Source organism: Oryctolagus cuniculus, chromosome 16 (assembly GCF_051225735.1).
Source record: "Oryctolagus cuniculus isolate XC-2025 breed Fujian yellow rabbit chromosome 16, ASM5122573v1, whole genome shotgun sequence".
In the NCBI taxonomy this organism is placed as follows: Eukaryota; Metazoa; Chordata; class Mammalia; order Lagomorpha; family Leporidae; genus Oryctolagus; species Oryctolagus cuniculus.
The window spans coordinates 21904787-21930983 of record NC_142882.1 but is presented as its reverse complement, the minus strand read 5'-3'; the positions used below and the strand labels follow the sequence as shown (position 1 = coordinate 21930983).

The 26197-nt window shown below is 56.4% G+C and overlaps 1 protein-coding gene and 1 long non-coding RNA gene across 3 annotated transcripts in view; both read left to right on the top strand.

Annotated features, from left to right (window-relative positions):
* The window catches only part of LOC149121586 (uncharacterized), a 51737-nt gene extending 46824 nt beyond the window's left edge, over positions 1-4913 (top strand). The window contains exon 3 of the long non-coding RNA XR_016223388.1: positions 4803-4913. This is a non-coding gene — a long non-coding RNA (uncharacterized LOC149121586). The remainder of the gene's footprint in view (positions 1-4802) is intronic.
* LOC149121585 (uncharacterized) lies at positions 21-26098 on the top strand. 2 transcript variants are annotated; one of them, XR_016223386.1, is made up of 4 exons: positions 19389-19679; positions 20068-20155; positions 21191-21411; positions 24349-26098. XR_016223386.1 is itself a non-coding variant. In XM_089316524.1 (2 exons), exons 1-2 carry the CDS (start codon positions 592-594, stop codon positions 3990-3992), a joined length of 435 nt encoding a protein of 144 aa, XP_089172650.1. In that variant the 5' UTR covers positions 21-591; the 3' UTR covers positions 3993-4415. The 2 variants fall into 2 exon arrangements, 1 of the variants encoding a protein (XP_089172650.1); XM_089316524.1 differs by lacking the exons at positions 19389-19679; positions 20068-20155; positions 21191-21411; positions 24349-26098 and adding exons at positions 21-951; positions 3918-4415.
* Positions 26099-26197: the final 99 nt, after the last annotated feature.

The window sequence follows — 26197 nt, the reverse complement described above, 5'->3', positions numbered from 1 at the left end:
TTATTTGAAAAGCAGAGAGAGAGATATGAAGTGGAGATTGGAAGTGGAGAGAGCTGGATCGGAAGTGGAGCAGCTGGGACTCAACATTGCCATATGGGATGCCAGCACAGCAGTCAGTGGCTTCCCTGAGCTGGTTCTGACGTCACACCTCCGTGCCTGCCCTGTGCTGTCCCCTGTGCATAGCTGGTGCGGTTGTGCGCAGAGGTCTCTGACCTGAACACTCGTGAGATTGGCGCGTAGGCGTCTCTGGACTCCACTGCAACTTAGTGCAGCACCCTGAACTGCACCCTCAAAACAACTGGTAGAGGAGGTCTCTTCCCCCCATCCCCGAGACTGGGGGTGAGCGCAACCAACACAAAGGAGCAGGTCTACGTGACCCCGCTGCCTGCTGCCCAGGACAGACAGAACCAGGTCCTGCCCGGGCTCCAAGTCACAAGGCAGGGAGACAGGCTGAGGATGGAAAGACGGCAAATCCCTGGGAAAGGCTCTGAGAAACGCTGTGACGTCACCGCCGTGACGTCATCGCGTTTCCTGCTCTTCCTCATGCTGGACCTTCCTGCTCCCGTCATGGCGGCCTGAGGGTTCCTTCAGATGAAGCCAGATCGGGGCGGCGGCGGGGGAGGGGGGTCTCCTCGGGTCGGGCCTGCCGGGCCTCCCTGGCGGTGCGCCCCTCAGGTGGGGTCAGCCACGCAGGCCGACGCCTGCTTCAGGTCGCCCACGGCCTCTTCCTCGGCGCCGCCACGAGCAGAGCGGACCCCCACCGCAGCCTCACGCCCACCGCCGCCGCTGACTCCGCCTTTGAATTTGCCTCGAGCCCGTCCGTCGCGCCGCGCGCCCTCTGACCCGGAAGCGCTCGGCGGCGGGACCGCTCCCGGCGCGGCGCCCCCTCCCCACCAGAGCGGGCCGCCCTGGGCCAGAAGCGCGAGACGGGGTGGCGCTCCGCGGACGAGGGTGAGGCGGCGGCGCTTTTTAACGCGCCCGGGGACGTTAGGAGCGCGGGTCCCGGCACGGGGCGGGGTGAGGAGTGGTCCCGGGTAGTGGGCGGGGCTCGGGGGCTGAGGCGGGGGTCCTGAGCACGGGCCTGAGGGGGTTCTGTGGAGACGGGCGGGGTCCCGGGTACAGCAGCCCAGGTGAGTCCCGGGAGAGTGGGCGGGGCCCGGGCGCTGAGAGGTCCCAGCTGGGGTGGTGGGCGGGGCCCGGGGGCTGAGAGGTCCCAGCTGGGTGGTGGGCGGGGTTCTGGGCGTGGGTCTTACAGGGTCCCCTGGAGAGTGGGTGAAGGGTGTCCCGGCTGGAAGTGGCCGGTGGTGTCATGTCAGCCGTCGCAAAACACACCGGACACCGAAGGAAGGGAAAGGGTTTACTGGGGAACACCCTACAGACCAGAGTGAAGGGGCGGCGAAGGGAAAAAGAGAGAGAAAGAAATAGAGAAACAGAGAGGAGAGGAGAGGAGCTAGTGAGGAGAGAAGAGAGCAGAGAGGAGCCGAGAGAGAGCGAGCCAAGAGACCAGAGGAGGAGGCTGGAGAGAGAGCAGGAGAGGCGAGCCAAGAGAGCACGTGTTCAGGAACAGGCTCTTTTAAAACTTTGCCCGAGGGTGGGCTGGGATGCAGGAGCAGGGAATCCCATTAGGATGGGGGTGGAGCCTGGCTCAGGTAGCTGGGCCATGCGGCCACCTGGCTAAAACTGCGCCAGTTTCCTAACAGCTGGGGTAACGGGCATGGGGCTTAAATTAAGGGTCCCGGGATAGTGGGCAGGGCCCAGGGGTTTAGGGAACCAAGCTGGGTGGTGGGCTGGGTTCTGGGCATGAGACTTACAAGGTCCCAGGATAATGGGTGAGGGGGGTCATGGCTGGATGTGGCCAGGGTCTCAGGTATGAGGCTTAGAGGCTCCTGGGGTAGTGGGTGGGGCCGAGGGGCTGGGGGTGGTTTCCGGGCAGGGACCTAAGGGGGTTCTGGGCAGATGGGCGGGGTCCTGGGGACTGAAGCTGAAGGGAGTCCCTGGATGATGGGCTGGTTCCCAGGAGTGGGGCTTAGAGGGTCCAGGATGGTGGGCGAGGCCGAAAACTGAGGGGGTTACAGGGGGGATGGTGGGCGGGGTCCCAGGGTTCAGGGGTTCAGGGACTCCTGGGGAGGTGGGCAGGGCTCAGGAACTAAGGGGGTCCAGGGTGATGGTGGGCAGGGTTGAAGAGTTAAAATTGTATATGTGCGCGTGTAAAAAGTTAAGCTTAAGCTTACAGGTTTAAACCTTCCTGGTACAGCTGTAAAAATAAGACAGAGTGAAGTAGCACCTTGACAGTAGGGACCCCATTTTGGAGCACTTGAGACTCCATTCTGAGAAAGCACCCCCTCCCCCACCGTGAGACTCTGGTCTGAAACTATGATCTCAAATAGTCGGACAATAGCAGTGCACGACATCACCCTTGGCAATGCACAAAAACCCCCTAGCATGATTGCTCAAGCTTAAAAGTAGAAAGGTTGCACCTGGGTTACCTGGGCTAATAATAAAGATGTGATTTGTCTGTGTCTTACATTAATGTCAAGTCCTAATTGCTAATTGTAATATTGTAACTGGCATTGTCAAGATTATGATAAATATTAATTTCACTTAGGTTTTAGGTTATGTTAACCCCAGTAACCATATACTCTCTTTTGATTTTATGTACGCTCTTTTGATTTTAGCAACTGTGTATAGCAACCGTGCATAGCAACCATGTATTCCCCCCTTCCCGGTTTTGCGGTTTTTGCCTTTATAAACCCTAACCTTTGGTTATTCAGGGCTGCTCTGTTCATGTATGATCAGACAGCCCCAGCATGCTGGATAATCAATAAATCTTTAACCCTTTGCTGGTTGCATGAGAGAAAAGTCTCTTGGAGCCGTTCCTCGGGCGGTGGGCTTTTTCTGACTCTAACAGGGTTCTGGCATTCAGGGGCCAAGGGACCCCTGGGGAGGTGGGCCTGGGCACAGAGGTGGGGGTGGGCCTGGGACCACGCACTTGGCCCCTGGAAGATTCACTGGGTCTGGGGCACAAAAGGGGTCCTTGTTCTGAAGGGTGAGGATTCCTGGCCCAGTCTTGGGGAAAAAAAATTGGAAAATGCACTGGCTTTGTGGGAACTTGGAGGATCTCTCTCTCTCTCTTTTTTTTAGATTGATTTATTTCATTTCAAAGACAGAGTTACAGAGGTAGATGTTGTATCTGCTGGTTCACTCCCAAGATAGCCACAACAGCCAGGGCTGGGGCAGGCTGAAGCCAGGAGCCAGGAGCTTCATTTGAGTCTCCCATGCAGGGACTTGGGCCATCTTGTGCTGCTGGCCCAGGCCATAGCAGAGAGCTGGATCGGAAGTGGAACAGCTGGGACTAGAACCAGTGCCCATATGGGATGCCGGCACTGCACCTGTTGCACCACAGCGCCAGCCCCGGGAGATGTCTTGTGACTCTGCCTCTCTCCCTCCCCGTGGTCCTGCAGCAGCTGTACCATGTCAGCAGCAGGCAGGGCAGCATCCAGAGGAGGGACTTGGCAGGTGAACGCTCCTGGGTCCCAGCCTTGCTCTCAGTGAGGATGAGAGGCCTGGAGGGGACTTGGAGCTCACGGGGTGGGCCTGTCAGGCACAAGAACAGTAGGAGCTGGAAATGCATGGACAAGTGGAGGCTCCATCTCGTGCTTCTTTTTAAGGGATTTGTGGAAACGACACTGTTAGTGCCCCCTTTCCCACCCAGAGTTTTGTGGGAGGCAAGGCTGAGTCTTGATGGAGCTTGGTGTCCCCAGTTCTGACACAGGGCTGTGAAGCAGAAAACGGTAAACACTACGGACCAATGGCTTTCTGTTTGATTTTCATTTTTCTATTTAATTTTTATTTTTTATTCAATTTTCAGTTTTCTATTCAATTTTCATTTTTCACTTGTTTTTCTCTTCAATTATCAGCTGACAACAGGAGTGCACCTGTTCAACAGCTTCTGGAAAGTTTCCTCCAGCGACTCCAGACGTACCCATGGCTGACTCCAAGGAGCCCGCACTGGGGGACGTGTGAGGCGCCATCTTTCTTTTCTGAGGGGTCTGCCCCGCCCACTCCCATGTGAGCTGTGGAGCAGACACCTTCTCCCATCTGGGCCATGGGTAGACAGACATTGTGGACCGTGTGAGACAGGGCTCAAGGACATGGAGCGGACCCCTTCGTTCTGTCCACTCAGACAGAAAGGCCACGTGGGGCATCAGGGATACCGTGGACGTGTGTGTCAAGGCCGGAGCCACAACACTCTTGGTGGACCTACTGCTATAGCCAAGATACCTGTCCCTCTCTTAAAGGCGTGTATTTTAGAGTTCTTAAAATAATTGGTAAAGGTTTATTCATTTGAAAGGCAAGTGACAGATAGTGATACAGAAACAGATTTTCTGTCTGGTGGTTCACACTGCAGATGGCCACAATGGCCAGTCCTGGGTCATCCGGGAGCCAGGAGCTTCATCTGGGTCTCCCATGTGGGTGTGGGTCTCCAAACACTTGGGCCATCTTCCACTGCTTTCCCAAGTGCATTAGCAGGGAGCTGGCTCATAAGTGGAGCAGCCAGGATTTGAACCACTGTCCGTATGGGATGCCAGCGTTGCAGGCAGTAGCCAAACCTGCTGCATTGCAATGTCATCCTGGTTTTTTATTTCTAGGAAACAAACTTTGATCAATGGTATTAAGTGTTTGTATTTTAAGGATGTCTGTGTCATTCAGAAATGTAGGTTTGAGGCCAGTATTGTGGTTTAGTGGGTAAAGCCGCCTTCTGCAATGCCAGCTTCTCATATGGGCACTGACTGATGTCCCAGGTGCTCCACTTCCAGTCCAGCTCCCTGCTAATGCGTCTGGGGAAGGAGTAGAGGATGGACCAAGTCTTTGGGCCCCTGCTACCCACGAGAAAGATGCAGATGAAGCTTCTGGCTCCTGGCTCCTGGCTGACCCAGCGCTGGCCATTGTGGCCATCTTAAGATATTTCTCTCTCTCTCTCTGTAACTCTGCCTTTCAAAAATACATTTAAAGAAAGAAGGAAATCTGTTTCAGGTTCATCTGCTCAGTCGAGATTGCTTTTCATGGATATTTTGCTTTTCCTGAGATGGATGTGAAGCTCCTGGATGTTCAATGATAATCAGACCCCGGATGGACTGTGAGACACGGAGACGAGACCCTGCCTGTGTACCAGTCAGCCACAGCATTCAAGGTGAACGGACTTTGTCTTCTGGGATGATTGTTGGAGTTCTGTGTGTCTGTATCCACGACACTTGCTTCCTCTTACCCTTTCATCCAGGTCTGCCACGTGGGTGCAGGGGCCCAAGCACGTGGGCCAGCCTCCTCTGCCTTCCCAGGCCATTAGCAGGGGGCTGGATTGGAAGAGGAGCAGCTGGAACTGGAACCTGTGCCCATATGAGATGCCGGCCCTGCAGGTGGAGGCTTTACCTACTATGCCACAGCACCGGCCCCTTAAAAATATTTTAATTTTTATTTATTTGAAAGGTAGAGAGAAACAGACAGAATCAGAGAGACAGAGAAATCCCCCCCACCTGCTAGTTCACGCCCCAACTGTCTGCAATGGCTGGAGCTGGGCTGATCCAAAGCCAGGAGCCAGGAGCTTCTTTGAGGTCTGTCACATGGGTGCAGGGGCCCAAGGACTTGGGCCATCTTCTACTGCTTTCCCAGGCCATAGTGGGGAGCTGGATCAGAGTGGAGCAGCTGGGACATTTTACTGGCACCCATATGGGATGCTGGCACTGCCGGCGGTGGCTTTACCCGCTATGCCACAGCACTGGCCCCCTCTCAGTTCTTAAAAATTATTTTTTTTTTTTTAGGTTCGGAGAGCCAAAATTTTTTTCCACACGATTCCTGCATTTCCCTTCCGGTCTCTTTCTGACAAGGATTTGGAACTCTGCCGTTTGTGGGGCGTTGTGGCCTGGGTTGATTTCTGTTCTGTTCTTTCCAGGCCAACACGTGATAACACAGTGACCGGCAAGAGCAGGTACCGTGTGCTACAGGTCGGCCGAGGAGGCCCTGCCAGCAGCTTTACGGTGGGAAGCAAGTGAAGGACCCACTGATGGCAGCGAGCCATGGCGGCCCGGTGAGTTCTAGTCTGCGATGGGTGTGTGTGAGCAGAAACTGGAAGAACAGCGAAAAGGTGGCGTGCTCCACCCAAGGTCACCATCATGGGGCTGACCCCTCTGCTCTGGGGTACGCACCCCTGGCCGGTCTCTTCCTTTCTGTGGCTGCTCGTGGCCCATCTCACCTCGGCTCGGCAGAAAGTTCCAGACCCGTTGATCTGCAGCCCGGGTGTCAGTCTCCCTGTGGGTTTGTTTGCAAGGCAGCCTCGCTGAAGGCAGATGGCACCTCCTGCTCCTCGCCATCCTGCATTGCGACCTTATCCATCCAGGAGCCAGGGCTGTCCGGGTCATGTGTGGGTGGGGCACAGCACTTCCCATGCACCTGGGCTGCTCCTGCCTCTGGCCCTGAGCTGTCACCAGCTGTGAGGCCAGGGGAGGCCGCGGCCGTCCCATCCCACCCCGCCGTCTCTGCGGCCTGGCTCTGAAGGAGAGGTAGAACCCTGCTCTGGGCCTTCTGATTGCAGGAGTGGCGGCTCGCTGTGTCGTCATGCGGGACGTGGGTTTGTCTCAGCAGGCAGAGACGGGGCTGCTGCTGGGGAACCTGCTCCTGAGGCTGTGCACATCCCAGTAGAAACCACCAGGAGAGCAGAAAGCTGGGGGAGGTCATGAGGTGACATGTGGGCAGGCGTCCCATGGGCATAGACGCCCTTCACAGCTGCTGGTCTGGGTGGGAGGAGCCTGGTTCTTCAGAAGCTCCAGGTCTGTGTCCTGGACCCAGGTGTCGGGAGACAGCAGGTGCAGCCCTGGCAGCATTCAGCTGGACCCTGTACAGAGGGAACCAGCCGTCCCTTCCCTGCCCCTCCAGAGGGAGGTGACCGAGTTGCCTAGGTGACTCACAGAGGTCACCCCCGAAGGCATCGGCAGGCTCTAGACCCTGCTGGGTGTTCCAAGGGTGGTTTGGTCACCATGGCAACACCACCCTGCAGCCCCAGTGGCTGCTGTGGATGGAGGAGGCAGAGGGCTGAGGCAGCCTCCCACCCACTGCCACACCACTCTGCCTGCTGTGGCCTGACCAGCCCACGTGGCTGGCTCCACCACTCATCTGCCACCACCCAGGCAGGCCCCTTCCTGTCTGAGCTGTTAGCATTCAGTAGCCCCTCGTGCTCTGATGCCCCTCCCCGCCCCAGTGCACAGTGTCTGTCGGTGAGCGAGGCTCTGCCTGTCCCACAGCACAGGAGACGACGGCTGGGCCCCCTCTGGGCAGCTGCCTCGCGTGGGGGCTCCCTGCCCACTGCAGGGCAGACGCTGCTCCCTTGTGTTGTTCCTGCAGCTGTGGACACACTAGGCTGAAAACGGGCACCCCTGGGGCTACGGGCATGGCCGCTGCAGAGACCAACAGGGGCTGCGGGTGGTGCTCCTGTGGCTTTGTGTCCTCCGTGCAGTCACCAGCTGGTGACCCTTCAAGGAGCCTGTCCCCTCTGTGCAGACGCAGAATCCCCCACCCTGTGTTTCCCTGTGGTGGCTGAGCACTGAGACTGAACCAGTTTGCATCATTCACAGTTGATGTTGTTAAACATTAATTTATTATTGAAAAGTGGAGGAGAGAGAGAGAGAGAGAGAGAGAGAGCGAGCTTCCATCTACTGGTTCCCTCCTCAAATGACCACAAGAGCCAATCTGAGCCAGACCAAAGCCAGGAGCCAGAAGCTCCATCCGGGTCTCCCACGTGGGTGCAGGGGCCCAAGCACTTGGCCCATCTTCTGCAGCCTTTCCAGGCCATAGCAGAGAGCTGGATCAGAAGCGGAGCAGCCAGGACTTGAACCTGCGCTCTAGTATGTAATGCTGTCATTGTCGTAGGTGGCTTAGCGTGCTGTGCACTGGTGTGGGCCTCCAACAGTTGGTTTTAAAAAGAGTTTTGAGGGAATTCTGGTTCCTGTTCTTCCCCCTGTTGGTGTCCTTCTTAAATAAGTGTCCAGTCAGTCGCTTCTCCTGTGTGACCTGTGTAGGTGTGACTCAGTGTGGGCATGCAGGTGACCAAGGGTGGGCTTGGTCGTGTGTACACTGGTGGTGGGTGGTCCCATGCATCACTTGCAGTTGAGAGGAGGGGGCCACCTTGTAGGAGCAGCTAGCGGTTTATTTGTGCAAGTCCCCATGTGCCAGTGCTTCCTGCCCCTGTGTTGTGCTGTCCCGTGGCCTGGGTTCGGGGGCCCTTGGTGCTGGGATTCTGGGTTTCACCTGTGCGGAGGGCTCTGGACAGAGAGGCAGAGTGTGTGTTTGTTCACTGCTCCCAGATTCCTGGGCCCTTCGCAGAGCAGTACCGGGGCTGCGGTACTTACCCAGCTGCACAGTCTTGCTGGCAGGAGAGGCTGTCCCTTAGCTGCTGATAGGGCCCACCGGCTTCTTTGTCTTTCCTTTTTTTTTTTTAAAGATTTATTTATGTATTTGGAAATCAGAGTACAGGGAGAAAGGGAGAAACAGAGAGAGAGATCTTCCAAATGCCTTCACTCCCCAGATGGCCACAACAGCCAAGGCTGGGCCAGGCCAAAGCCAAGAGCCAGGGGCTCCCCCAGGTCTCCCTCATGGATGGCAGGAGCCCCGCACACCCGAGCCAGCTTGGGAGCTGGACTGGAAGCGGAGCAGCAGGGACTCGAACCCCGCACATGTGGGACGAGGGCATCGCAGGTGGCGGCTTCACCCACTGCTCCACGATGCTGGCCCCAAGGTGCACCTGCTTTAGCAGGCCTCCTTGGGTGCTGCGCCCTGTACCTTGGGGTTAGTTCTTGGGGTTGGGAACTCTGTCACAGGGAGCCCAGCAACACCCCCTGCATTGTTGCCCAAAGTCCCTGGGCCACTGCTGGGGGCGGCACCCTGCCCCCACCCTGCCCAGCCCTGCAGCCTGCTGCTCTCAGCACACTGGGAATTCCTGTCACTTTCTCCAGGGGTGCCTGTGACCACCAGCCACTGTGGCTTCTCTCGTTTTTCTTGCAACTGAAGCACTTTGACCCCTGAGAATATGGAACGTGCCCTGGGCCTCCACTTGTTCTTCATAAGCGTGGCTTGTTCTGTTCACAAAAGCCATGGAGTGTTTTGAGAGGCAGAAGGAGTGGCAGTGCACCCTGGGGCTGAGGAAGGCATTGGGAGATGCCTGTAGTGGGAGTGGTGTGTGTGTGGTGGGAGAAGACTGTGGTGGGAGTGGTGTATTATGGTGGAAGAAGCCTGTGTTAGGAGTGGTGTGACAGTAGAATCATAGAATGGCAGATGTCCTAAACAGCACTCTGGCCTCAGAATCAGCCCTTAAGGCATTCGGATATGGCCGAAGAGCCCATGAGAGTATTTTAAGCATGGAAAGCCAAGACACTCTGGCAAAAACAAACAAACAAACAAACAAAAAACAAAACAAAAAAACTTAAATGAAAGATCTATGCGAGTGAGATCCCAGTGGAAAGAACGGGCCATCAAAGAAGGAGGTATCTTTCTCTGAAGGGAGGAGAGAACTTCCACTTTGACTATGACCTTGTCTAAATGAGATCTGAGTCAGCAAACTCAAAAGGCTTCCATAGCCTTGGCAACTCATGACAAGAGCCTAGGGTGATTACTGATGGCATAAACAAGAGTGTCAGTTGTCAAGTCAACAACAGGAGTTACTGTGCACTTACTCCCCATGACTTTAATGTGTTGTACAATGTAAATTAAGGCTATAACTAGTAATCAAACAGTATACTTTGTGTTTCTGTGTGGGTGCAAACTGTTGAAATCTTTACTTAATATATAGTAAATTGATCTGTATATAATTGAAAATGGCCAGTGCTGTGGTTCACTAGGTTAATCCTCTGCCTTGCATTGCCGGCATACCGGGTTTGAGTCCCGGTCGGGGCACCGGATTCTGTCCCAGTTGCCCCTCTTCCAGGCCAGCTCTCTGCTGTGGCCAGGGAGTGCAGTGGAAGATGGCCCAAGTGCTTGGGCCCTGCACCCCATGGGAGAACAGGATAAGTGCCTGGCTCCTGCCATCGGATCAACGGGGTGCGCCAGCCACAGTGCGCCTGCCGCGGCGGCCATTGGAGGGTGAACCAATGGCAAAGGAAGACCTTTCTGTCTCTCTCTCTCACTGTCCACTCTGCCTGTCAAAAAAAAAAAAAAGGAAAGAAAAAAGAAAATGAATCTTGATGTGAATGGAATAGGAGAGGGAGCGGGAGATGGGAGGGTTGCAGATGGGAGGGAAGTTATGGGGGGAAAAAGCCACTGTAATCCAAGAGCTGTACTTTGGAAATGTATATTTATTAAATAAAAGTTAAAAAAAAAGGAGTGGTATATGTGCAGTGGGAGTAGCCTATGGTAGGAGTGGTGATTATAGTGGGAGGCACCTATGATGGGAGTGTTGTGTGTGGTGGGAGAGCCTGTGGTGGAAGTGGTATGCACAGTGGGAATTCACTTCTCGGATTTCTCGGTTTATAGTTTTCATCGGGTTTGGAAGACGTTCAGCCAGGATTTCCTCCAATAGCATTTTCCTGTTGCCACCTCTTTCCTCCTTTTCTCTGGGACTTGGCCGAGCAAGAGATGTCTCTGATGTGATGTCACACGTGGCTGAGTGCTGTTGGTCTTTGTCCTGGGCTTGCTCCCTCTCCTCTTCCCTCCCTCCCCATCTGGGACTAATGTGAAAAAGGAAACGTATGCAAGACTGTGGGTTACGTTTTAGAATAAAGTTGTTTTCAGCGTATCAGATTAAGTGAACGATGCTGCAGTTGTCTAGATACATGAAGAGTAATTTCTCGTGGCCAGCACTGTGGCATAGCGTTTAAAACCTCCACCAGCAGTGCCAGCATCCCCTGTGGGCACCTGTTCCTGTCCCAGCTGCTCCTCTTCCATCCAGCTCCCTGCTATGCCTCGGAAAGCAGTGGAAGATGGCCCAAGTGCTTGGACCCCTGCACCCATGTGGGAGACCCGAAAGAAGCTGCTGGCTCCATTTGGAGAGTGAACCAATGGATGGAAGATCGTGTGTGTGTGTGTTTCCCTCTCTGTTACTCTGCCTTTCAAATAAATAAAATCTTTGAAGGACAAAGTATTTCGTGTATGACTATACTGTGTTTCTGTTGAACAGGGCTGGTCTGGGATCCATCATCCTATCACTCATGACGGTTGCGTCAGCAGAGAATGAGAGTTCTGGAAGCCGAGTGGCTCTTGACACCTGCTGTTGAGCCTTTTTGGGGTGAGTGAGCAGCCTTGGTTTTAGGACTAAGGAGCAATCCTTCTGGGGTATCCTGGATGGCCCGATTTGCCCTTGTGGCTGCGTCTTTCCCCATGGGATCTCTGGGAGTATTTCTGTGTGTGTTCCCACAGGGTCCTGTTGGCCTGGCTGTGTGGCACAGCTTGTGGGTCTCTTCCTGTGCAGCACTGCCCCCAGCACCCTGGGGTCTTGGCTCCCTGCCCTGGTTCTGTTCCACGCTGTCATCTGAAGACCCCCCCCCCCCCCAAATTGGGGCACAGTCCCTCAGCAGCAGTGCAGAATAGTTGTTTGTGCGGTGGTCACAATGACGTGCAGAGGCCACCCACTGTGGCCCTGGGGTGAGCCACTGTTGCCAGTTTACTCTCTGCCTTCTGCTCTGGTTTATTTAAAATTTATTTATTTATTTATTTAAAGATTGATTTATTTGTTTATTTGAAAGAGTTACAGAGAGGGAGGGAGAGACAGAGAGACAGATCTTCCATCCTCTGGTTCACTCCGCAGGTGGCCGCAATAGCCAGATGCATTCTGCCTTTGGGATGGACGAGCTGGGAAACACTGCCTGTGTCATTTGTACACACACACACACACGCCACAGTCTTCCAAGTCTCCCAACAGGACTTTCACAGCAGTGACCCTCCTCCTTCCCCCCAGTGGGTGCCTGTGCTCAGGCAGGGGTGACAGAGAGAGGGCTGTCCCGGGCGAGGGCAGTGTGCAGGCCCCAAGCTGCAAGGTGGTATCAGCAGGTGCGGTTTTCAGTCTTGGGGCGCCCCTGGGGACTTTGGGAGACCTCACCTGTGGCATGACTCCAAAGGCAGAGCGCTGAGCCAGAGGGCACCTTGGGTGGCTCTGGGCTTACCTGGCTTGGGACACTGCTCACCAGAGAGAGAGAGAGGGGAGGCCTGGGGCTGGGGGCTCTGCCTCACACCTCTGCAAGTGCTGTCACAGGACTCAGCGCTCAGTCACCCCATGAGATGTTTAGAGGGGGTGGCTGGTCTGTGCAGAGTTTGTGTGCTTGGCCCCCCGGGCTCCCTTGGCCACAGCAGTGAGCCAGGTGTGGTCCCCTTGTCCCTGACAAGGGCTGGACCCAGCCTGGCAAATAAATCACCAGGGGTTTCAGCAGCCGGTGTTGAGGGCACCTCCTCTGCCTCTTGCTTACTCGGTGTTCACAGAAGCTTCACGCGTGTCTGTCTCATTTGTCCACAGACTGGGGGGGGCACTCTGGGCTTCCCCTCCGGGAGACCCTGTACCCCGAGGTCATCTTGCTGCTGGGTGCTCCAGGTGAGTCGCACGAGCACCTGTGGTGCTGGATGCCCCCAGATAGAAATGGCGCGGGTTCCCTGCGTCCTGGGAGCCGCCCTAGTAAATCTACAGCTCATGGGAAGGAACTGGGTCCAGGGCCAGTCCGTCAGAAGCACCTGGTAAAACCACCTGGGGGCAGTGCCAGGTGTGGGAACAGGGCCCCTCTTGGGTCACGCATTTCCAGGCAGGCCGGAACAACCCTCTGTTGAGCCTGCAGGTGGCTTAGCTGCGTCTGCACTGTGACTTGGGGTGCACCTGTACAGTGGGGGGAGGGGGCTTGTGGGCCCTGCTGGCTGTGTGGCCGGGTCAGTGCCCACTTGCCCAGGGGGACTCGCTGCCAGGGCGACCGTTGGGAAAGGTCTCCTCCTTCCAGATCCCCCGTGTGCTGCTCTGATGCCTAGGAGCCATCTCCGATTCCCGTGAGCTAGGGTTTTGCAGTGTCTCCTCCGTCCTGTCGCTGCCCAGGGACACGAGGCAATGCCTGCAGTGAGTTTCAGTTGTCAAGTGGGGTGGTGGTTCTAGATACCCTGCCCCATGTCCTGCTGTGCTGAGGCTGAGAAATCCTCCCCACACCCCACCCCCGCCACCCAGCACCTTCACGCGGGTTTGGTGAAGCTTTGCATTTGTTAGTCCATTTTTTTTAAGGAATTATTTTTTATTTATTTGGAAGTCAGAGTTACACAGAGGAGAAGCAGAAAGAGAGAGAGAGAGGTCTTCCATTCCACTGGTTCACTCCCCAGGAGACCGCAACTGTCAGGGCTGAGCTGATCAGGAGCCAGGAGCTTCTGCCAGGTCTCCCACATGGGTGCAGGGGCCCAAGAACTTGGGACATCTTCTACTGCTTTCCCAGGCTACAGCAGAGAGCTGGATTGGAAGTGGAGCAGCCAGGACTCATACCAGTGCCCATATGGGATGCCGGCACTGCAGGCAGAGGCTTAACCAACTACACCACAGCACTGTCCCCAAGACAGAGGGTAAAAGCTCTCATAGAATAGGGAAAGCCTGGGAACTGATCTTCAGCAGTCGGCACCACCCTCTTCCTGGCCTCTGATTCTGAGGACACGTGTAAGCCCTGAACCTCCCAAAGTTCCTTCCTCTGTTGGCCGTGGCCCTGTCCACTTTCCACGGTTGGGTTTCCTTTGCCTTTAGGAACACATGGAGCATTGCCGTCTGTCACCTCCTCATTGGGTTTCCACTCCCTGCTTCTCTGCGGGCTGGAACCTCACAAGGGTCTGCATCTGCGCCCTGGACTGGGCGCCTGCACGTTCAAGACATAGAAGCCCCCTTTCCTGAGGGCTGTTGGGTGGCTTGGAGTCCCCGGGACCCTTTCCCAGGCTTTGTCCGGCTGCACCCAGAGCCCTCTTTGCTCTTTGCTCTTAGGCACAGGCAGAGCCTGAGGGCCTGGCCAGATGCCCCTCGGGGATGGGACGCGGGTCATGAGCCGAGTGTGAGCTCCTGGCTTGTCATAGCCAGCTTATGCCTTCTCACAGGCTGGGGACAGGCTGGAGGAGTTTGACTGAGACACGGGAGGGAGTGCAGTTCCTGGCTTTCTTTTCTGCCTCTCTGCTGGGTCCCCTTTGTGACCTTGGCCATGGCCGGAACCTGCCCCAGGCCTGTGCTGGGCATTTTCTTGTTGCTTATGACGGGAGGTCCACGCCAGTCTGGTCCCTGGTTTTGCAGCCGAAGCTCACCATGCTGTGAATGCGTCAGGTCTGACTGTGGGGTGTGGCTTGTGCAAAGGGCTCTGGGTGTTTGCCACCCCTGCCCTGGAGACCTCCCTTACCCCCCTGCCCACTCCCACTCTGTCACCCAGGCCTCCAAGCTCGGATACTTTTCATCCAGCACAGCTCACAGAGCACTTGGCGTCCTGAGCCCAGAGGCCTCAGGGCTGACCAGCTCCTATCCCACAGGGAAAGTGTGAAGAGGGAGCTACCCCTTGATAACAGAGGTCCCTGCAGGCTGAGTGCGGGATCTCCTGGTCCTCACTGTTGGCGGTACAGTGCCCGTTTGTAAACCCTGATGTCCGGGTGGTGCTGTTGGGAGATGCTTGTGCCCTGGGCAGGCAGGGCTGTGCTGGGGAGGGGTGAGCCCAGCACTGGAGGGCGCCTGGCTGAGAGGCCTCAGCCACAGTGTGGGGCACCAGGCGTGCCCTCCACTCCTTCCACGTGCTCACCTGTGCACCCTGCCGTAGGTGTGGATCCTTCTTCAGGCAGAGTTCACAAGCCCCATGCTTTCGATTGCATTATCCTTGGAACCATGTTGTTTTAACCATATGGTACCAAGCCAGGCATGGGGGCAATGGGGGGCAGGTTCTGGGTAGCTGGGAATGAGAGAGCACTCCTGAAGTGCCAGGGAGCCAGTGAGAGGACACCCCGCTCCCTGGGATAGGGGTGGGGGCTGGGCAGTGGGCTGCAGTGCTGGAGTGGATAAGAGCCCTCGGAGAGGTTCCCAATGGATGCCAGTAGAGAGGGCAGCAAAACTGTTCAGCCTGTGAAGGAAGGATCACGGAGCTATGGCCACAGGGAGCAGAAGAGGAGTTCGTTACAAGGGATGAGGAAGGAGCCCACACCCCCGGGAGATAAGGTGGTGGGGGGAGCTGCAGCCACAGTGCTGGCCCCCGATGCTGCCACCTGCTCGCTCCCATGGCTGGTCCCCAGGCTTCCCCCAGGCCAGCAGCCCAGCTACTGGGAAGGCCGGACAGTGGGACATGGCCTGCGGTCCCATGGGACTCAGAAAGCAGGACAGAAGTGCCCTCCCCAGAGCCTGCCTATGACACGGCCGTGAGTCCTGGGTACTCAGCACGCGGGCGCTGGGTACCCTGTGCACAGCCTGGCAGGATGGAACCAGGCCTGAGCCCAGATCCTCGTGGCCGGCTCGGGCTCCACCTTGGGGCCCCATCAGGTGTTGTCAGATGGGTCATGGATGGTCCAGACAGCAGAAGGTGGTGACTGTGGCCCTGGTCTCCCTTGGAGATGCTGTGACTTGGTGAACCCTACAGTGGCCACATGGGACATTTGACGGCCCTGGCCAGGACTGTGTCCATCTCCCCCAGCCCACCCTACTGCTCAGGATGGAAGCAAAGAATTCATCAGACCCAGTGCCTGCCTTTTCTTAAAAAAAATCCATTTTGATACAGTTTCACAAGGCATAAAATCAACCACTGACTTTTTTTTTAAATTTATTTATTTGAAAGGCAGAGTTACAGCGAGGAAGAGAGAGAGAGAGAGAGAGAGAGAGAGAGATCTTCCATCTACTGGTTCATTCCCCAAATGGCCACAATGGCCGGAGCTGTGCTGATCTGAAGCCAGGAGTCAGGAGCTTCTTCCAGGTCCTCCACATGAGTACTGGGGCCCAAGCATTTGGACCATCTTCCACTGCTTTCCTAGGCCATAGCAGAGAGCTGGATCACAAGTGGAACAGCCGGGACTCGAACCAGCGGTCATATGGGATGCCAGCACTGCAGGTGGTGGCTCCACCTGCTACACCACAGTGCCGGCCCCTGACCACTCTTTTACATCCATTGCCATTTGGTGCCTTCACAGTGCTGTGCAGCCACCACCTCTTTCAAGTTCCAGAACATTCTGCCCTAAAAGGAAGCCCCAAGCCCATTGGCATTCATCCCCCCCACCCCTGCCCCTGCAACCCTTGCGAGTTCCTGGCACTCATCATCCCCGTCCTCTACCTGTGGACTTGTGCTGCCCTGGGCCCTGTGCACCAGTGGGCTCACGGAACAGGTGCCCTTCTGTGTCTCACATCTGCTGAGCACATGTTTGAGATTCATCCGTGTGGATGCCACGTACCCTGTGTGGCCAAGGCCACTCCCCAGAGTGCTGGCAGCAAAAAGGAAGGCCTGGGCTCAGGCCCAAAACTACAAGGGGGCTGGCACTGTGGCGTAGTGGGTAAAGCCGCCACCTGTGGTGCCAGCATCCCATATGGGCACTGGTTCAAGTCCTGGCCTCTCCACTTCCGATCCAGCTCTTTGCTGTGGCCTGGGAAAGCAGTAGAAGATGGCCCAAGTGCTTGGGTCCCTGCACCCATGTGAGAGACCCAGAAGCTCCTGGCTCCTGGCTTTAGGTTGGTGCAGTTCTGGCCATTGTGGCCAACTGGGGAGTGAACCAACGAATTTAAGATCTCTCTCTCTCTCTCTCTCTTTCTCTGTGTGTGTGTGTGTGTGTAACTCTGACTTTCAAATAACTAAATAACTCTCAAAAAAAAAACCCAAAAAAAACCCAGAGCTGTGAACCAGATTCAGGAGGGACTTGGGAGATCCATCCCACAGCCCCTCCCCCACACCCACCCAGCCAGGTCAGAGCCATTCCCTTCCCCCCACCACCGTGGTGGCGTTGCCATGGTTGCCAGGTCCTGTGCTCTGTGAGGCACCTTGGGTTCTCTATGACCCCACAGGGCCCCTCCTCACTTCTCAAGTCAGCATTCGCTGAGTGAGAAGCCTTTGGTTGGACTTTGCCATCCAGATCTGATTGCAGTTGCGGTGAGTTAGGGATTCTGGTACCCAGGGGTGGGGGGAGCCTGTGGGGAGCTGATGCTGAGCTGAAGGGCTGTTTCTTGGGGGGGGGGGTGGAAGATGGGAGGGCAGGGCTGCCCCAGGCGGTAGGGTGGGGGTGGCAAGAGTGGCCGAGGGGTGGACAGGCACCACTAGCATGCCTCCGGTTGGGACGCCCATGATGTGTGCCTTAGGGTGCCCATCCTGATGCCATGTTACAAGGGTGGTGGACAGTGAGGGAGGAGGCTGTCATTGCAGCAGGTGGGAATGGATAGCAGGTGGCTGAGGCCCCTCCCAGGAGTTGGTAGAGGCCAGGATGCGTTTGGTGGGGCCAGGCAGGGCCCCCAAACTCGAGCAGCAGTGACACACCTGTGAAGGTAGCTGACCAGGTGCTGGCCCCTCCCACTGAGACAGGACAGAGCCCTCCCCCATCTTCCCAACCAGGAAGATGAAAACCAGGGTCCAAAATGGGGTACGGATGTGACTGGGGACACTGGGCCCCAGCCCCATAGCGACCATTCTCTGAGACGGCCCTAGAATCCCAGAATTGGGATTCCAAGAGCTTCATGGCAAGTACTCAACAGGATGAGCCCACTGGGGCCCGTGGGGTGCCAGGGCGGCATCCAGGGCAGAGGCCAGGTGGCCAGGGAGCCTGCCAGAGCAGGCCCCTGACCAGGCAGGGGGAGGGGCTGGAGGCCCCCAGCCCAGGATGCAGGGTGACATCAGTAAGAAGGGTTCTGAGCCCAAAGAACCATGCAGTGCACACATGTGTGCCTGTGTACTGTGATGGTGTGTAGTGTGTATGTGTATGTGTATGCTGTGTGCATGTGGGGTGTGGTGTGTGTATAATGGGGAAGTGGTATGTGTGTGATGGAGGTGTGGGTATATGTGGTAGCTCTGTGTGTAGTGAATGTGTTGTGTGTGTGTGAAGATGTGTCTGGTACATGGGTGGGGTGTGTGGTGTGTGTGTATGGGATACATACATATGTAGATATGTGTAGGTGTGTCTGCTGTGTGGTGTATGTGTGTGGAATCTTGTGTGTGGTGTGTATGTATGGTGTGTGTGGTGTGTGTATGGTATATGGTATGTGATATGTGTATGGTGTGGTGTGTGGTGTACGGTGTGTAGTGTATTGTGGTATATAATGTGTATGGTGTGTGTATAGTGTGTGTGTGGTGTGTATGGTGTGTGTGTATGGTGTGTGATATGCATGGTGTGTGTGTGGTGTGTATGGTGTGTGTGTGGTATATGGTGTGTATGGTGTGTGTATATGCTCTGTGTGTATGTGATGTATGGTGTGTATGTGGTGTATACTGTGTGGAGTGTGTGAAGTGTATGGTGTGTGTATGTGGTGTATGACATGTATAGTGCGTATGGTGTGTGTGTGGTATATGGTGTATATAGTGTGTATGGTTTGTGATGTGTATTTGTGTGTGTGGTGTGTATGGTGTGTGTGGTATATGGTGTGTATAGTTGTATGGTGTGTAGTGTGTGTGTGTGGTATGTGTGGTGTGTATGTGTTGTATGGCATGTATAGTGTGTATATTGTGTGTATAGTGTGTAAGGTGTGTGATGTATATGGTGTTTGGTATCTGGTGTGCGTGTGGTATATGGTGTGTATAGTGTATATGGTATGTGTGTATGCTGTGTGGTATGTATGGTGTGTATTGCGTGTGTATGGTGTGTGGTGTATATAATGTGTGCGTATGGTGTGTATAGTGTGGTGTGTGTGTATGCTGTGTGGAGTATATGATGTGTGATGTGTGGTGTGTATGTGGTGTGTATGGTGTGTGTGTGCTGCATAATGTGTATAGTGTATGTGATGTGTATGGTGTGTGGTGTATGGTGTGTGTGTGGTCTATGGTGTGTGTGTAGTGTGTATGGGGTGTATGCTATATGGTGTCTATAGTGTGTGTGGTACATATGGTGTGTGTGTATATTGTGTGTGTGTGGTAAGTATGGTGTGTGTGTGGTGTGTATAGTGTGTGTGGTGTGTATGGTGTGTGTGTTGTGTGTATAGTGTGTGTGGTGGGTATGGTGTGTGTGTTGTATGTGTGATGTGTGTGGTGTGTATGGTGTGTGATGTTTGGCATGTGCGTGGTGCATATGGTGTGTGTATGGTGTGTGGTGTGTATGGTCTGTATAGTGTGTATGGTGTGTTTGTGGTGTATATGGTGTCTGATGTGAGGTGTGTCTGGTGTGTGGTGCGTATGGTATATGATGTGTATGCTGTGTGTGTGGTGTACGTGTGTGGTGTGTATGGTATGTGTCTGGTGTGTCTGGTGTGTGGTGTGTGTGCGCACGCTGAGGTGGGGATGGATGGACAGACAGCTCCCTGGATGCCCTCACACATCCTCTGCAGCCTCTGTCCCCAGCCCCGCGGCACAGAGGAAATGGCCCAGAACGGCCACCTTGTCCTCCGGGGAGAAGGCTGTGCCAGGGCCTGGAACCCGGCAGCCCCAAGCCCCTCTGTTGGGTCCTACTTCTAACTGTGCCCCTTCCACCCCACCAGGAAGCAGAATCTCATTTGAGAGAGAGAAGCCAGGGCCACGTTTGGTCGTCCCTGGCTCTCCTCATTCTTGGGGACATCCCAGGTGGTAAGAACTAGACAGGCGCGTGTTGCATTCTCTGTGGCTGTCTCACCATTCCTGGGGCTGGGTGCTGCCTCAACAAAAGAAGCTTCCTTCATTCATTCCTCCTTCGCTCTCACCTGCTGGGCTCTGGGGCTGCACCTGCTGTGACCTGACCTCCCCCTCTGCCACCTCAACACCACCACACAGGGCAGGGCAGGGCTGGGGGAGGAGGAGGGAAGTGGAGGGACATCCAGATATCACAGTGGGCAGAAATGACATTGAGAAAATGGGACCCCACCACCACCAGGGATGCTGGGTGGCTGAGCCGTGCACTCCCCTTGCTGCCCTGTAGGTGGCAGTCGAGCCGCACCCAGGCTAATTCACCACCTGCTGTGCTCTCCCCCTCCTCCAGGTCTCCCTTTTCCACTTTCTGAAGGATCCACGCCACCAATCCCATGACACCTGACTGAAGAACCCGTGAGGAGAGGGCATCAGGCCAGGTGCCTTCTGCATCCCCATGCACCTCCCTCCCACCCGCCCGCGGGGTCCCCGCACTCTGCAGCTGACCTGCAGTGGCCCCCGGGGACCAACGCTGATGGCGCTGGCTGCGCTTGGGCTGTTAACACTGGTTGCTTTTTGCTTTTAGTTTGCACTCCATTTAAGTGCAACTATGTGTGATGTTTCCCGCACTCGCTCAGTGACGCTTGGATGCTTGGATCCGGCCACTTTTCAGATTGGGTGGAGTAAAACCTTGGGGTGATTCTTTGCAGGAGAGCTTGTGGAGATACCGTTCACACACCCCTTTTTTGAAAGATTTTATTTATTTGAGAGGCAGAGTTACAGACAGAGAGGTGTTCCATCCACTGGTTCACTCCCCAGATGGCTGCAATGGCTGGAGCTGGGCTGATCTAAAGCCAGGAGCCAGGAGCTTCTTCTGGGTCTCCCACGTGGGTGCAGGGGCGCAAGCACTTGGGCCATCTTCCACTGCTTTCCCAGGCACATTAGCAGGGAGCTGGATCAGGAGAGGAGCAACCAGTGCCCATATGGGATGCTGGCCCAGCAGGTGGAGGCTTAGCCCACTACACCACAGACCCGGCCAGACACACCCCTCTTAAACTGAATGATCCTGTGGCTGGGGGTCTGTCTCTGGCCCACAGCCACCTGGGACCCCCTGTAGAACCTCTATTGTGTTGTTGCTGTTTTAGATCTGACGTCAGTGGCTGGATTTAACACATCCATGCACTGTCTGTCTTGGGTTTTTCTTCCAAGGACTCTGATTTTTCCAAGTCCTCCTAGGTCACAATGTCACCTTTGGGTCACCCTTGGAACTTACTTGAGACCCAAAGCCACACTTCTTCAGAAACTTTTACGGGAAGATCCCATCCCATTTTTCTTGGTCTCCCTCTCAGTCACGCCCTGCCCTGGGAGTGCCAACAGGTGCAGGTGTCCAATGGCAGGTGGGTGGCACAGCCCCACCCCCTTACCACCTAACTCAGCCAGCAGCCTCATACACCCCCTGCTTCTCTGCCTTGCAGATGGCCCCGTGTAACTGTTGTTCCAATCAAGTCTCCCAGAACTTTGGCCTGGGGACAAGGAGAAGCCCCCTCCCCAACGGCTGGCCCGGGTGAACGGCTGGTTGCTGCCCCTGTACTGGTCCCAGGTGGTGGCCTGGCTCATCTTCCTGCTCATAACCACCTCCTGCTTTGGTGTTTTCATCCATTTTCTGCCCGAGAACTGGAGGCTTGTGGCTTACTGTGTATCCTTTTCATGGGGGAGGGCTGTGTCTGAGGTGGGGGTGGGGAGGGGAGGCGGGGCTTCTGGCCCCCTAGCTAGAAAAGTCTGCAGCCTACTGTGTAAAGGCTCTTGTCACAGAGAACCATCCAGGGTCCAACACCTCCCTGTGGGCTGCATCCAGCCCACTGGGACACGTGCTTGGGGAAATGCCAGGATGTGCCAGTAATTGACAAGGAGTTCTGGGCACGGCAGGCCTACGTCCTGGTCCACACGTCAGATCAAAGGCTGTTTGGGGCTCCCTGGGTGGATCCTGCCTCCCCCACACTGCATGGTCCCTCACAGGTCTGAGAGAGAATCAGAGTGTGCCCGTGGGGTGCAAGAGCTCCTCCCCTAGGCCAGCAGGAACTTACACACACACACACAGGTGGCACACAGACAAGTGGTGTGCATTCTCATAGGTGGTACACACACACACACACACTGTGCCCAGCTTGCCTTGCATCCAGTTACATCCAGCTACCGCCTAGTGGTGTCTCTTCAGGGACCTGGGGAGCTCAGTCTTGGAATCTTGAGCCACCCTGTGCAATTTCAATTGCCCTGCACCCAGGTATAAGAGGGAAAAGAGAGAGAGAGAGAGAGAGAGAGAGAGAATGAATGAATGCTTTCATCCATTGGTTCACTCCCCAAATGGCCAGGAGCTTCTTCTGGGTCTCCTATGCAGGTGCAGGGGCCCGAAGTACTTGGGCCATCTTCCACTGCTTTCCCAGGCCACAGCAGGGAGCTGGATGGGAAGTGGAGCAGCTCGGACTTGAACCTGCGCCCCTATGGGAAGCTGGTGCTGCAGGTGGAGGCTCAGCCTACTGTGCCACAGCGCCGGCCCCAATTCCCCCTTTTTCATAAGGACACAGTGGTGAAGGTCAGGCCCACCCCCCGCCCCACAGTGAGCACAACTCCATCCTCTGCAAAGAGACCCTCTTTGGGTGTGGAGGTGGAGGGGGCTGGCCAGGCCCGCCTGATTGAGCGCTGTTTTCCATGTGACTTTGGGCTCGTTTGTGCCATGCAACCGGGTAGCTTGTGTGGAAGGCACTGGAATCGGTGTCGCTTACTTAAATCCATGCTGCCCCCCTTCCGCTGCCCAGTGGGACCCTGGTGGGGGCTGGCACTGAGCAAACAGTCACAGAATCTGCCTGCCAGGGGCTGTCTCTCCTTCTCTGCCTGTTGGAATGGCAAAGGGCCTGTGGCTGAAGCCTCTCCCCGTACAGGAAATGGTGTCCTGTCTGCCCCCCACTCACCCACACTCACATCTCTCCGCCTACCCCAGGCTCAGCAGGCCTACCCAGGACTAGGACAGGACTATCCAAGGCATTTTGGGGGCAAAGTGGAAAGCAGACTTGGGGGTCACCAGCCTTGCTCCTTGGGGTGTCATGGGGTCCCACGGGAATGGTGTGGGTGCACACAGTGCCTGGAATCTCAGAGGCCCTCATGTTTCCTGAGTGGGCTCCTCCTGGCCACAGCACCACAGGCAGCCTTGGAAGGAGGTGCAGGTGCAGAGTATGGGTCTGGCAGGTGCCCAGGGCGGCAGCTTGTACACGAGCAGAGAGGGGTGAGGATGTGCAGCCTGTCCCAGCAGAGGGCCTGGGGCCTCCTTCCTTGGCCTAGGTATCTCCAAGGGAAGGATATCACACCTGGGCCATTTCTGTGCGCCCTCAACCCTCATGTAGTGTGTGCCCCAGCAACTATACAGACAGCCCCAATGCAGCCGTGTTCCCTCCCCCACCCCCGTGCAGCCTGCATGGAGAACATGATGTCATGTTCTTGGCAGTGACATCAGCATCACCAGCCGTGACAGCGAGTCCTGCACTCTTCTCTGCTGTCCCACACTCACCCACAGCAGGGGAAGTTGGTGGTGACAGAGGCCTTGCCCCCAGGACTATGGAGTCTGAGCAGCCCCAGAAGGGTCTCAGAACTTGTCCCCACCTCCTCACACAGCACTGGGGACTCTGGACCAGTCTTCCCATCCCTCATGTGAGTCCCAAGGCTGCTGCTGGCCCTCAGTCCCCTCCCCACCCACATTTCCCCTTTGCTCATGGCTGTGCTGAGCCTGGCATTTGTATCACTCTCCCTGGCCCCCTCAGGGTGCTCTCTGTGCTCCTGGTCCCGGCTCATGCTGGGGGAGGAGAGGCCAGCAGGGCTCATCATGCCCTGGGCAGGGGGCACCTGTGTTCTGAGTTTGGGTCAGAACTGGCTTCTCTTTCCTGCTTGTCACTCAGCACTCTGTATTTTTTTTTCTCTTCTTTCTAGATTTATTTATTTGAAAGAGTTAGAGAGTGACAGGGAGAGGGAGAGGAGAGGGAGAGGGAGAGAGAGAGGTCTTCCATCCACCGGTACACTCCCCAACTGGCTGCAATGGCCGGAGCTGGGCTGGGCAGGAGCTAGGAGCTGCTTCTGTGTCCCCCATTCAGGTGCAGGAGGTCAAGCACTTGGGCCATCTTCTGCTGCTTTCCCAGACACCATAGCAGGGAACTGGATCACAAGTGGAGCAGCTGGGACTGGAACCAGCATCCATATCAGATACTGGCATCACAGGCAGCGGCTTAACCCGTGGCACCACAGATGTCAGCCCCAATAAGGCACATTGTCAACAGCACCCACCCTGCCCCCTGCCACATGAGGAAAGCCTAGGGGTGCCGCCCCCCAGGGTCGCTGTGGTGGGTCAGGCTCAGCCAGAGGGTGGGGTGTGCTCTGGGTGGTAGTTGAAGAACCAGCAAGGGCCTCCATGGGGGCCATCCTACCTTGGTCCCTGTGGGCAACTGAGCCCTGCAGCAGGTTGGGGAGCAGCCCTAGCCAGGGAAGGGGGAGAAGGGAGGTGTAGGTGGGCACAGGTGACAGGGGGCCTGAGGGGACACCTTGCACCATGCAGGCCAGGCCTGTCCGCATTGCTTCTTAACATCTTCCCCAGGTGGCTGGCGGGATCTTCCTGTTGGTGTTCTTCACCTCCCTGGCCACAGCCTCCACAAACCTGGCTGAGACCAGAGAATGGGGCTGTGTTAGGGACACGGGTGATGCCCTTTGTAGCACAAGATCCACCTGGATCTTCCCAATGGCTCTGCCAGCCTGGCACAGCCAGGCCCCGAGCTCTCTCTGGTACCAACCGGGCAGGTCCTCCCAGGCACCAAGCTGTGCCAACCAGATCATTTGAACCTAGGATTGTACCCTGGAGCTCCCAGCACTGCCTCCCTCTGGGGTCCAGGGTGCTGGGTCAGCTGTTTCCCAGCCGGTGGTCTCTTGAGCTGGGATGTGTTCACCTGAGCTTGTCCCATGGAGAGATGCTGGAGCAGAAATGGACCCTGTTACTCTTTTCAGGGTACCCGAGTCTCTGGACCTCGTCTGAGGACCACTGCCCCTTGTCTACACTGCAGCCCTGTGTCTACACCTCTGCCCTGTGTCCACACTGCTCTCAGCAACTATCTGGCTATCTGGCACCACCAGGGCTGCTAGGGGGCTGCGGTGCCAGGCATCAGGTGTGGGAGAGGGGTCTTCCCTGCCCCCTCAATCCCCTCCACAGTCAGCCCTGGGATGCTCAAGTTGTGCTGGTCCCTGGTGGGCACGGGCAGGGTGGGGGTGGGAGTGGGGCTGCCTGGAGGAGTCAGCCATCTAGGAAAGGGGCTAGATGAGGGCTGGGTACACCTGAGCTGAGCAGGTCCAGGAGCCCCAACCGTGAGCACCACTGTCTGCATCGAGCAAGGGGGAAAGATGTGCCCATGTCCCAACCCCAGGGCCTGTGGCAACCCTCCTGATGCCAACCGAGGGTCCCTGCAGATGTGACTGAAGGTGGGTGGTCATGTGGGCCCAGGCCCAGTGGCAGCTGTTCTATGAGACACAGGGGAGAGAGAGGCACCAACCCAGAGGGGAAGCCAATGTGCCACAAGCCTAGGGGAACCCACAACCCCCAGGAGTCTAAAGAGGCAGGAAGGAACCAGGGCCAGGGCTCCCAGAGGGAGCACGGCTCTCCCGCCAGGCTGCAGACATGGGGGTGGACAGTGCTAAGGCTCCCCCATGGTGCCTAGTTGGCACGGTGGCTGTAGGATACAGGCCTCAGAGCCCCTCCCTTCCTGGTCCTTGTAAGACCTCTCTCCCCAAGGCCATGGCAGAGCAGAGAGCAGCATCCACTCCTGCTGTGTGTGCGCAATTGCCTGGCTTTGCTGTTCCAGAAGATTCCACGGGAAGTGGTGGAGGGTGCTTCTCCACCAAAGTGTGTGTCAGGCTGCAGAGGGCTACCAGGTCACTGCTAGAGGGGACCTTTGTGGCTCGGCTGCCTCCCAGAACAGCCCAGTGTACCACGCAGGCCATGCTGCCCAGGGCCATGTGTGCCAGGTGTCCCTTAGGACAGCTGAGTGAGCAAGCGAGCACCTCGCCCCTTGGAGCTCAGTCCCACCATGCTCCACCTCCCAGAAGCCCACCCGTGATGTTCTCAGCATGGGTTTTCCAGAATGCCATGCAGCTTTGAGTGTAGGTGACCCTGGGGTCGCAGAGGACAGGGTCCTAAGAGTGAGCAAGGTGGGACCGTAACCATCCCATTCTTTTTGGAGGATGGCTGGGTGTAGCATTGCGAGGATCAGGGGTGTGTGTGTCAGTAGCAGGGAGGAGGGAGGAGACCTGGGGACCTGGCCTCACCTTCCAGAGCCAGCGTGGGGTTATCACACCAGCCAGGCGGGGCAGGGGGCTGGGGGGCGCCCAGGGCACTCCAGTAAGGCAGAGCACACACCTGGGCATCCCTCGGGCCAGGGAGGGGGGAGGTTGCTTCACTC

Bases quoted from the DNA above. Each gene is read 5' to 3' on its own strand.
- LOC149121585 (XM_089316524.1), top strand. From the start codon at position 592: ATGAAGCCAGATCGGGGCGGCGGCGGGGGAGGGGGGTCTCCTCGGGTC. The intron at 952-3,917 runs GTGAGGCGGCGG...TTCAATTATCAG, and splicing joins GTGGCGCTCCGCGGACGAGG to CTGACAACAGGAGTGCACCT.